At 38.5% G+C, this 12,296-nt stretch overlaps 1 protein-coding gene across 1 annotated transcript; it reads right to left on the reverse strand.

Annotated features, from left to right (window-relative positions):
- Positions 1 to 550: 550 nt before the first annotated feature.
- Positions 551 to 4,137, reverse strand: il17c (interleukin 17c). The gene is made up of 3 exons (XM_034878447.1): positions 4,015 to 4,137; positions 3,679 to 3,911; positions 551 to 1,409 (listed from the first exon to the last, which is right to left on the reverse strand). Exons 1-3 carry the CDS (start codon positions 4,096 to 4,098, stop codon positions 1,160 to 1,162), a joined length of 567 nt encoding a protein of 188 aa, XP_034734338.1. The 5' UTR covers positions 4,099 to 4,137; the 3' UTR covers positions 551 to 1,159.
- Positions 4,138 to 12,296: the final 8,159 nt, after the last annotated feature.

The raw sequence follows: 12,296 nt of genomic DNA on the forward strand, positions 1-12,296 counted from the left end.
GAAATGAATGAGAAATTCAATTCTGTTGTGAACAATTGCCAAGTAGTTTGGAGGTTTGTCCATGTTGTTTTGAGAATGCAATTTCTGTTTCAAGAAATGAGCCAAACCAATGGAGAAAAACTGTAATGGGTTTTGACTTGGAGTGATTTCATTTAGGAAAACACACTGTAGGATGACATCTGCTAGCCACCTCTGCATCTTTGGAAGCGTAACTGTGAGTCAAAAACCACAATAGAAATAAGGCCTGGACTTTGTTATGTAATCTGTCATTTTTCATAGTGTGGGACTATATGTCCTTCCTCGTAATGTTAAATATGCATGATTTTTGTATCACTTTTAGACTACACACACTCACACCAACCTACATGGCTGGAACCTACAAATCCTGTATAAATCGGTCTCACGTCACAGAGAAAGTCATGCTTCCCTAACCACCTAGTAAACCTGTCTTTTGGACCTTTGTCCAGTTGAAAATGCAACCTTGCCTGTTCCAATATCAAGCTTTGAAAATTAAAAAACAGAAGCATTTGTTTTATTTCAAATTAGTTTTCTTTATTTTGCTTCAAAGAAGCTGAACATTTAGTCTTCATCAGACTTATTAAGTCCCACTGGGACAAAACCTGCAAGATATCCGATATGAATAAATACAAAGTTTTCCTTATTCACTCATAAGCATTCTAAAGCATTCAAATGCCCAAACACTTCACACACAAAACAAACAAATAAATATATAATTATTCAAATATTATTAGTGGTTAAATTATTAATTTACAAAACTATACAATAGCTGTTGTCTTCGATGGCAAGCCCATCAATATGAAAAGTAGTCCAATGCGCAGTTTACATAATCGCTTTACTTGACAGAGCTGTAAACCTGTCAGAATAAAGAGCATGCAGCCTATAAAGACCTACAAAACACACATTATAGACCTCTCAATTGTGATAAAAAATAAATAAATAAAGGCTCATGTACCTTTTGACTCTTAATCATAAATCCAAGTTTAACTCAGAGAATCAGAGAGCATGCTGGACAATTGGTCCCTATGATGGACCTGACACCCGCTGAGTTAGACTTTCTAAAGAACTTGATGCATTTTAAAACAAACACAACATGAATTGTAGTGTTTCAGTGTGAAAGTAGGTCTGGATTGGACCCCTTCTAGGAGAAGATCTTGGCTCTGAGGCAGGTACAGCCCACAGCTACATCAACAGTAACAGCCTTCAAATAGTATTTCTTCCCATCTTTGCAGGGCTCCTTTTTGAGAAACACCTTTTTCTGGGTTATGGGGTGTGAGTTGTAGTCGTGGCTCTCCATCGGCCGGCTCTTGTTTTGGATCAGGATGCATCCATCACACAGGCACCTAGCCTGGGCATAGGTGGAAGGGAAGTGATCCTTCTTTAGTACGAGTCTGAAAAGGAACAGAAAGAGGCAGTGAGCAGCGGATCAGAACACAGTGAGGAGATGGGACAACCAATAAGGTTTGTGGAAGACTTAATATTTGGCAGGAGGGGATATTTTTAAAGAATTTTAAACCATTATTATTTACCTATCTGAGTAAATATGCAATGTTTACATCATTTTGGATCATTATTATTACCATATGTGTCTAAAACGTTGGAAAAGCTAGAGCAACTAATAAATAAATGACATTCAGAAATACTTTAAGACAAAACTGGCTTTCAACTACAATCAGATCAGAGAAAAGTAGATAGATAGATAGATAGATAGATAGATAGATAGATAGATAGATAGATAGATAGATAGATAGATAAATGGATGGATAGATAGATAGATAGATAGATAGATAGATAGATAGATAGATAGACAGATGGATAGATGGATGGATGGGTGGGTGGGTGGATAGATAGATAGATAGATGGATAGATAGATAGATAGATAGATAGATAGATAGATAGATAGATAGATAGATAGATAGATAGATAGATAGATAGATAGATAAATGGATGGACAGATAGATAGATAGATAGATAGATAGATAGATAGATAGGTAGATAGATAGATAGATAGATGGATGATAGATAGACAGATAGATAGATAGATAGATAGATAGATAGATAGATAGATAGATAGATAGATAGATAGATAGATGGATGATAGATAGACAGATAGACAGATAGATGTGTGGATGGATGGATGGATGGGTGGTTGGATAGATAGATAGATGGATAGATAGATAGATGGATGGATGGATGGATAGATAGATGGATAGATAAATAGATAGAGAGATGGATGGATTTATGGATGGATAGATTGATAGATAGATAGATAGATGGATGGATGGATGGATGGGTGGGTGGATAGATAGATAGATAGATGGATAGATAGATAGATAGATAGATAGATAGATAGATAGATAGATAGATAGATAGATAGATAGATAGAGGAAATTTTAGGCATCCAGTAGCAAGGCAACCATAACAATAATAATAGTAATAATAGTAATAATAATAATAATAATAATAATAATAATAATAATGTATACTTTATTTGTAAAAACTAATTGAATACACTAATACGCTTCTTAATGAAAATGCAACAAATTTCAATTTTAAAACACTTCTTTTTGTACATCAAAAAACTTTTTTGTTGTTGTTGATGTTTAAAAGGCGGCTGAAGACTCAACTATTTATGGCTTTTGTCTTTTAATTGTACTTTTGTTTGTTTTTAAGCTTTTTTATTTCCAGTTTCATTATTTTATCTATTATTTTGCTTGTTCATTGGTTCTTATTTTAAACCATTTTATATATAATATTCGGAGTATAGCATAGGGTTATCATTAGGAGTTCATTTAAAACAGTTATATTATTTTATATTATTCTTTCTTTTCCATTTAAGATGACGTCCTCAAATTTATCCACAACTCAAAGACATTCACTTTAATGTCACAGAGGAGTGGAGAAACTAGTAAATAGTCACATTTAATACACTGGAATCACAGAATTTTAACTTTTTTCCCCATAAAAGAATAACTCAAACTCAATAAAACAGTTCTCGATTAATCAATAGATGATAACTTCAGAAACTTGAAACAAACAAAAGGATATTAATAAAGTGCGACAGTGAAGCAATTCACGATATTCCCGGTGGATGTGTGGCAACACAGCTGCTGTCATTGGATACACACGTAACAACAGAGAACTTTCCCTTTTTTCTTTTCTTTATTTATAGAGACGGGGTGTGGCGCATTTTAGCGCGTCATCTGCGCTCACATCCGTTGGCCAAGTGCATATGACCAATTTACTAAGGTGAAAAGGATGCACGGACGCAAATGTTGTGCAATTATTAATTCCCCCGAGTTACTTCATCATTTCCGAGGAGCTGACGATGCTGAGACATACCTAATGTGCATGGCCTGCACCATTCCATCACATGCAAACTCTTCCCTGCGCCAATCATTTTAGACAGGTTTGCACCTAACCTGACGTAGGCCTATAACAACTTTAAGATCGTTTTGGAAATTTCACAACACAATGGACTCATTGTGATAGAGGACTTTTGTTGTTAACCTTATTCTGTTAAAGTTCTTATCCAGGACGCAAAATCACGACAGCATCCGATGCGAAAGTTCATCATAGTTACCCAAAGAATCATGTCCCCCCTGTGCCCTTGGGCCTTTTTAAACAAATAACTGTAGAATGCGAGATGATGCTACTTACTCGTATCTCCATGGAGACAGGGACCTCTCGTGGATGTTCTGATGCGGATGCTGAGGGAAATACTCCACGGGGCAAGAGAAAGGTGAGTCAGGGGCCACGGCGGCCAGGTGCTCCACGGGCTGCGGGTAGTGGGAACTCAGCTTCCTCATGGCTGCAGCCTGCAGCTCGTGGTCTTCATAGCACTTCATCCCGTACGTCCACATGGGCCCGAGTAGAAGCCCAAAGATGATAATCTGTGGGGGGGTGGACAGAAAGTCAGAAGGCAGCTGAAGTGATGGAGAGCGCAAAAGGAGTGAGCACCAGTTCTGTCTCTCTGTGTGTGTCACTCACACTCACCTGTTTCATGGTCATGCTCGGTTTCTTCTTTGCTTCTGGCTGACTGTTAACGAGGGAACCCCTTTTGTATTGACTTGCAATCATACTGACCGGTTTACTATTTATTGAGTCGGTGCACCTGGGAAAAACCGCGGCATGAGGAAATGGAAACGTTTTTTGTCTTTTTTTTTTCTTTTTTTAACTTGACTTCCTCTTTCTAAGTGAAAGTGCAACAGTAGGTGTGGGGGATACTGTGTTGTCATTGGAAGGCATCAGACCGAGGGCAGGCCAGGAGTTTTTTGGCACACACGCACGCGCATACACGCACGAGCGCACGCGAACGCACATACACACAGGATCTGAGAGCGCAGTGAGGCTGACGCCATACAGGAAATATGCTGTGTTGAAACCAATTGCTCACAGTCTACTTTAAGAATGCCCTCTTGACCTGAGAACCAACATGAGGCAATACTCATCAGAACAACTACAAGTCTTTCGCTGGCTGTCTCCTATGTAACCTCTGTGTTGTAGTCGTAGGCTTAGATTTCAGTGGGGACCCCGAATATGTCCCCCTAATATTTAAAAGAGGTTGATTTGCCAACAATCTGACAATTTGACAACCCACTCTCCAAAAGAAGTCAAAATTACCATTTATAGAGCTCAAAATATGTATGCATACTTCTTGCATGTACTGTACATACACTGTATGTTTCCCAATGATTTCAGACACCCATGCAGCGCACATTTGTGTTGTGATGCAGAATTCAAATCCAAAAAATCCAAATAATATTCATAAATATGAAATCCCAAATCACTTAATGAAACAATGTAGCCTACTTGTGTTTACCCCTGTCCCACCAAACTGACTTCAGATCAGCAGTAATTTATGATGTATATTTATGCAAATATTTCCACATAAGATATTGTAGTTAGTGTATGGGATTATCATATTAACATCAGTGATACAGATCTGAGAATTTCTCAGAAGGACACTTTTAAAAGGACAGTATGGGGCTTAATCCCTTATGTGAAAAATAAAGAAGTGATTTATTGTAATTGTATGTAGAGTCAAACTTTGGAACTTGTGGTTGTAACAAAGTCTAATTCTCTGTTGTTGAGATGTACATGAGTCCTAAAAACCCCCATCCAAAAACGTTATGTTTTTATATGCATATATATGTATACACAGTATATGCAAGTTTTATATACAATATATATGCACGTTTACTACTATAATTTCCTTGACATAAATAAAGGCATTTGCAGGAGAAATTGACGCAGAAAGAATTTGTTGCATAAAAATTTGCCAGGATGACGTTCAAAATGTTCTGCAGGTAGATAAAAAAAAAAAATCCCATTCCTGTAACTTTGGCTCCTCATGACATATTTTACATACCTGTTTGCAATAATCAAATTTTGTTTGTACATAAAGGGTAGCTTTACAAAAATGCTGACGCAAACTAGCATCAGCGCATAAATAACTTTCAAAACCTGAGTAACTTGTTGACTATCACACGCCCATGTCCTTCTTATTGTTAAAAACCTCCACATTGGGGATGTTTCCTGGGGTTGTTTCAGAGTACAGTCACACTGCGTGTGTACGCTTAGCCACAGAGTGACAATGTGACTCTAAATAATCTCTCAATTCCAGTGACTAAACCTCATGAAGGTGGTTACCAGACTATGTGGCAGATGTGCACTTGACCACCATCAAACACAAACACACACACACACACACGCACGCACGCACATGTGGATAGTAGATTTATTTACATACAATGCTGAGTAAGACAATTTATTTTACTAGTTGTATATGTGTGTGTGTGTGTGTGTGTGTGTGTGTGCGTGTGTGTGTGTGAGGTCAGACTGTTGAAGTTATGATGAAGTAATACAGGTTGGTAACTCCCATTGACTAAGATCCAAAAATAGCAGGATTTCGTCATCTTCTTCTGTTGAGGTTTGTATAGGTGGCTACGTAACATTGCCACGTATCCTGTCTAAGTGATAAAGTGTCAGCTATTATTAGCAAACCTTTGTGCTCATATGTCAATGCCACTGACGCTTAAGAAAGTCTTTTTAGTCGTCTTTGTGTACATTCCACTGTGACGCCCGGTCTCATTGTTCAATTATATTGTTGACTCTGTCTCTCTCTCTGGATATCTGAACACTGCTGGTTCCCCAGGAGAGCTTTGCATGCAATGGAATTTTCACTAGCTTGCTTTAAGTGCTGCCAAAATTTAATTGATCTTTTTTGGAATTTTCAGAGGAATATACCAAGTTCTGCTCTGCATGCAGTGTTTAGGGTGTTTGGGCAAACTTTAAGAATCATTTTACAGAATTCCAATTGTAATTTTTCAGTGGGAGTTTTATCCCAGTTTTTAAATTCTGGTTTTGAAATCGAACTCTGCAAAATTGGAGATTTTTAGGCAGATTCTTGCAGTGATATTTGTTTTTCCAAATTTAAATTTGAATGCATACAAAGCTCTCCGAGCTTTTTTACATGGTGTGTTTATGGCCAGGTTTAAACTCCCTGATGCACTAACTTCAACCCCTAAGTAATTATTTGAACCCTTTTGTCTGAATACCAAAAACACTGGTCTTCTTCAATTTGACTGTCAGTGTCACTTCCTTTATTTTACTTTAATTACTGACATGTGATTATTTCAGTGTTTCTCCCAGGTCCATAATTGTGGGATGTTCCCCACCTTCCGCTCTGTGTGTGTTGCTGTTCTCCAAACTATCATGCTAGCACGCTACATGCTAAAAATGATTTAAAAAAAAATTGGATGGTGCAACAAGGAAGGCCTGCTTGATTCTGGAAATAATTGTAAAGATTTTACAAAGAATATGTAAAAACAACAACATTGACAGTTGGTAGGGAACAAGATACAAACAGTAATTGTGGTGACATCCAATCACCTCAACTTCCCCCTTGTGGACTTTGTAGTTCTGTAACAACATCCCACTACATCCCACTACATCCTCTCTTGCTTTCAATGGGCAAGAGTCATAAGTCCAACATGTCGTTTGAACATAAATAAACGTCATTTTTTGGCATCTGGATTGGTTTTTCTCACCTTTCAACATTTATTACTGCCTTACTCTTGCCCTTTCCTTCCTTCTCATGCCTCCTTATGCCTCCTTTCTAGTAGATAGTAGATTCATTTATTTGATTAGTACAATACACATGAATCAACATTTTTGTAATTGCGTCAGTCGACAAATTTTTAAGTGTAGTCCTAGTTACTTAGCATGCACGCCATATTTTAGCTAAAATCCCTACCTCTTTATGTAAAAGCCTTACTATCAAGACCAACAAAATAAATCATTCATAAATGTATACAATTTAAAATGCAACGTAGCCTATCAGGACTGTTAGAGGGGCAGTAAAATGTCTATGTGGGTCTCCTAATTAGAGAAAATGCCTGTGTGTGTAAGTACGTGTGTGTGTAAAAAATCCTTACTCTGTCAAAGGGACTTGGAGACTGTCATTCTTATTTCTTCTCGTATTGACTAGTGCAATTCCTTGTATTCTGGGATTTGCCAATCATCTCTCACGCCTGCAGCTTGTCCAGAATGCTAGATTGTTGACTGGTACCAGAACGAGGGATTGTATTTCCCCGATACTGACTTCTCTTCACTGGTTACCAGTAAAGTATAGAATTGATTTTAAAGGAACACACCACTGTTTTTCGAAATCACGGTCCCCCCTAGCTGTAGATAGGTGGACCAATGCATTTCTTGTCTCAGTGCATGCTGTGTTTTAGTCCGGTGCAACATTGGCAGCTCCACCGCTAGTTAACTTAGCGTAGTGAATGGAATCCTATGTTGCCGGTTAGCATGTTGTGAGTAAAAGTGAGCCAACACAAAACAACAACAACCTTATTACTTCTTGTGGCCTGCATATTCACAAGTACAGACAGCAATATAGATTAAGACTAGACGATTTCCTAGGCAGATATTGATTTGGGACTAGATTGTGTGGAAGCACAGTCAAAGCACTGCTACAAGGCGCTGAGCTATGACGCAGGTACTGTTGCTTGTTTTTAGGGCATTGCATGGATTGGCCCCTTTAAATATTGCTGATCTCCTTCCCTTACATCATTCCCCTTAGATTATCTAATCAGTTCTTTTTAGCTATTCCCAAGTCTCGGATGAAAAGAAATGTTGATCGTGCCTATTCAGTTGTGGCCCTGAGACTATGAAATACAATTCCCAATCACATCAGGTCTTCCCCCACTCAGCGATTTTAAAGTCTTGTCTTAAAACACATTTTTGTTCCTTGGCATTCGACCCAGTTTGAGGACATTTGTATAAAAGATTGTTGTTTGTATCATGTTCATTCTGTCTATGTTTTATTGTATTCTCTTGTGTTTTTAATAAAATATTACTTTGTACAGTACTTTGTACTGGCAGGAAATACAACCGTATATTTAAATAAAGTGAACACGGTTTAAAAAATTCTGCTTTTGAAACAGCTTAGTTAGATTTAGGCACAAAAACTACTTAGTTATGTTTAGGCACCAACAATAATCCGTTAAGTTTGGAAATGCACGGGACGCAGAATGTTACGTAGCTCTGTGTATTCCATAAAGTTAAAAATAAACTTGCTAGTTACTTTTATTTTATTAACTGGACTCAAACCCTGGGTGAACCCTGGTCTCCTGGGTGAAAATGAAAGCTAAAGCTTTTTTCTACATCTACACAGCGTGGCAGTGGACGGCTCGCTGGCCATCATGCAGTGGGATATTTTTTTAATACAAATGTCCATCTATACAGAGAGACGGGAATGTCCTGTTACCAGGCTATCAGGTGTTAGGGACATACATGGTTAACTTTCCACGGGTCAGTCCCTTCAGAGTGTACTGAACAGCGTGAAGCCCCTGCAGACACGATTGTCTTTTTGTATGCAGAGCGGGGACTTCTGGGAACCTGCTGGCAGCTTACGAAAGGGAAGCCAATGAGACGTTACCAATCAAAGGAGTAAAAGAGCACTGACACGTTTCAGTTTGCTCCACATATTAAAGCTAATGTGACTACAGCTTAGGACTGGCTGACATGTTGTCCAGAAACCAACTGTTAAAAGACAAACTGCCTCCAAAATGTGACTATGGCCGTGAATATTATGCAAATACAGCTTCTGGTTTATTAAACTTTGAAAACCACATTTAGGGATCATGTCTGCAAACATTTTATACCAGTCTGTATATGTTAGTTGTGTTGCCAGATCTTCCGCTGTAAACAAAGTCTGTCTTGAGAAATATCAGGTAAGCTCACATAACTTAAAAAAAGAAGGAGAAATTGACCGACTATTCAGACAAAATGCAAGACTCAAGGATACCGTTCACAAGAAGGAGAGATGGTCAAAAATCACACCAAGATTACACAGACTAGACCGAGAACATGAGGAAAAGGCTCCAAGGTTCTGCCTGATTGCTAACTGAAGGTTATCAGGATCAAAATCTCAAGACTTCAGTTTCATCAACTGCAGAAACTTTGCCATCCAATTCCTAATTGCAACAGATGTTCAGCACAGAATGTTAACGTTGTTAATGTGCCTAACCAGGTTTAAATAAAAAATACAACTGGATATCATCAGCATACAAAAAGAAATTGATCTGTCCTTCTGGTGTCGTGTACGTGTAGAATTAAATGGCTCCCAAATCGATCCCTGGGGGACACCACGTGCCAAACAGCAGTGTCCGACACAAACTCACCTTAAAAAAAAAGGTCCTATCTGCACTAAGTTCTAAAGGACCAAGACTGAACAATCTTCAGCATCTGCAGCCATTAAAACATTGTTAAAGACCTTAAAGAGAGCTCTGTCAGTGGAATTCAGTTTACGGTAACAAGATTGAAATTTAATACCCTGCAAATTTCCAGGATTTTAACAAGTGGCTTTTCAACCTTTTCAAACCTTTTTGAAAAGAAGGTGAGTTCAGAAAGAGGGCTATAGTTCTTGCAGGGTGGCCAGGTTAGGTTTCAACAGAGGACAAACAATGGCCTGCTTAAAATAACACACCCTCATAAAAGAAAGTGTAAACCGCTCTTTTTTATAAGGGTGTGTTATTTTATTGATTGTGCATGTTTAGCAAGGCTTTCATACCCTCTATGGACACATAAAAAAGGAGTTAAAAATAGATACTGAAGTAGAAAGTAAAAAAAAAGAAAAGTAGGAAGTAAGAAGATCTTTCAGCCTTCACCATGACATTAAGGGTATTCAGTATTCAGTCATTTGATATTTGCGTTTTAAACACCAGCTAGTTTCATTTATCCATGTGAATATTTTGGAGGGGCTCTTTCAACATTAAAGAGCAGCTACTTTATTCAGTACGGAAGTGCAGTGATTGTTACATGATTGGACTACAGTGTCAATGTTTTTCATCATTTGAAACAAAATTGCTGTCAAACAAAGAAAAATTGAGAGCAACAGCATAGTTTATGAAACAGTCAATTTAATTTTAATTTAAACAGATACATAAATCCTTACAGCCACCTGTGTACAAAGGATTCAGTGACTATGAGATAGTCAGACATTATTACATGTGATGTCATCAATGTAAACCACTAGAAACTTGTCCAGTTTAATAATGGATAATAAAAGGTCTGCAAAATCTGATAAAAAAGGGCTGATTGGGCACCAATTGACTCTTGACACTTGTGATTTAAAATAAAAGTAAGGTTTGTTGTTTTCCAGCTGGCATGCAAACTAAAAACTAAATAAGTCCACCTCCACAGTCCATTAGCCTGGGTGTACTGATGAAATAACAGCATGCAGGACAAAGCTTGATCAGGTGAGAATAATGCATATAATATATAATAATCCAGACGTGGAGAATAATTTCTTTCCCAGACCACTTGAAGTACAATATGCTAAAAGATTATTATGTAATATTTGCTGAGTGACACCACAAACGAAGTGCCTCCCAAAACTTTAGGTGATAATAACTTTGACTTATGATGGAGTTTACATTGTTGTATTAATTCAATTCAATTTTATTTATAATATCAATTCATAACAACAGCAATGTCAAGACACTTTACAGATAGAGTAGATCACTCTATGATTTCAAAGGACCCAACAATTCTAGTGATTCCCCCAAGAGCATGCATTTAGTGTAAGTGGAGAGGAAAAACTTCTTAATAGGAAGAAACCTCGGACAGACCCTGGCTCTTGGTAGGCGGTGTCTGACAGGGCCGGTTGGGGTTGTATTATGTTGTGGCAATAACAGTCACAATAAAACATAATGGAACTGTGACTAGAAATAGAAGTTTGTAGTAGTCCATGGCAGAGCAGGGCACAACAGGAGGTAGCAGGGCAGCGCAGAGCATAGCAGGATATAACAGGGCATTGCAGGACGTGTAGCAGGACCACGGCAACAGCTGCAAACATGATTTTGGAGCCTCCCTGATCCAAGGAAACATGCTGGTTGAAAAAGAACATAAGGACTCTGGGGAATAACCCCCCAGAGCTAGGTTAGTAACAGGGATTTCTGGGACATGGATGCACACAAATAGAAAGATAAAAGACAGAGGAGCTCAGTGTGTCAAAGGAAGTCCCCCGGCAGTCTAAAACTATAACATCCTAATTGAGAGAGACAGGGTAAAGAGAGGAGCCTGGTTGGGCTAGAACTCTCCCCTGCTGGATTGGGCTGTGCTGCCCTGCCTCTCTCTTGTTTTATTACAGTAAAGATTATATGGTAAATTAATCTGACAACTATGAAGAGAAGCAGAGAAGAGAAGGGTTGCCATGTCTGCGGCTATACACTCTCCCCCACCGGTCTAGGCGGTCGCTGCGACTCCTCATTTCCTAACTATAAGCTTTATCAAAGAGGAGAGATTTAAGTTTACTCTTAAAAGTGGAGACAGTGTCTGCCTCCCAAACCCAGACTGGGAGCTGGTTCCACAGGAGAGGATCCTGATAGTTGAAGGCTCTGGCTCCCATTCTACTTTTACCACAAGTAACCCTGCAGTCTGGGAGCGCAGTGCTCTGGTGGGACAGTAAGGCACTAAGAGCTCTTCAAGATAAGATGGTGCTTGATCATTTAGATCTTTGTAGGTCAGGAGAAGGATTTTAAATTCAATCCTGGATTTTACAGGAAGCCAATGCAGAGAAGCTAATACAGGGGAAATAGGATCTCTTTTCTTAGTTCTTGTCAGAACTTACGCTGCAGCATTCTGGATCAGCTGGAGAGTCTGGAGGGACTTATTTGAGCATCTTGATAAGGACTTACAGTGGGTACGGAAAGTATTCAGACCCCTTTAAATTTTTCACTCTTTGTTTCATTGCAGCCTTTTTCCAA

The sequence above is a fragment of the Etheostoma cragini genome, chromosome 8 (assembly GCF_013103735.1).
Source record: "Etheostoma cragini isolate CJK2018 chromosome 8, CSU_Ecrag_1.0, whole genome shotgun sequence".
Taxonomy (NCBI): domain Eukaryota; kingdom Metazoa; phylum Chordata; class Actinopteri; order Perciformes; family Percidae; genus Etheostoma; species Etheostoma cragini.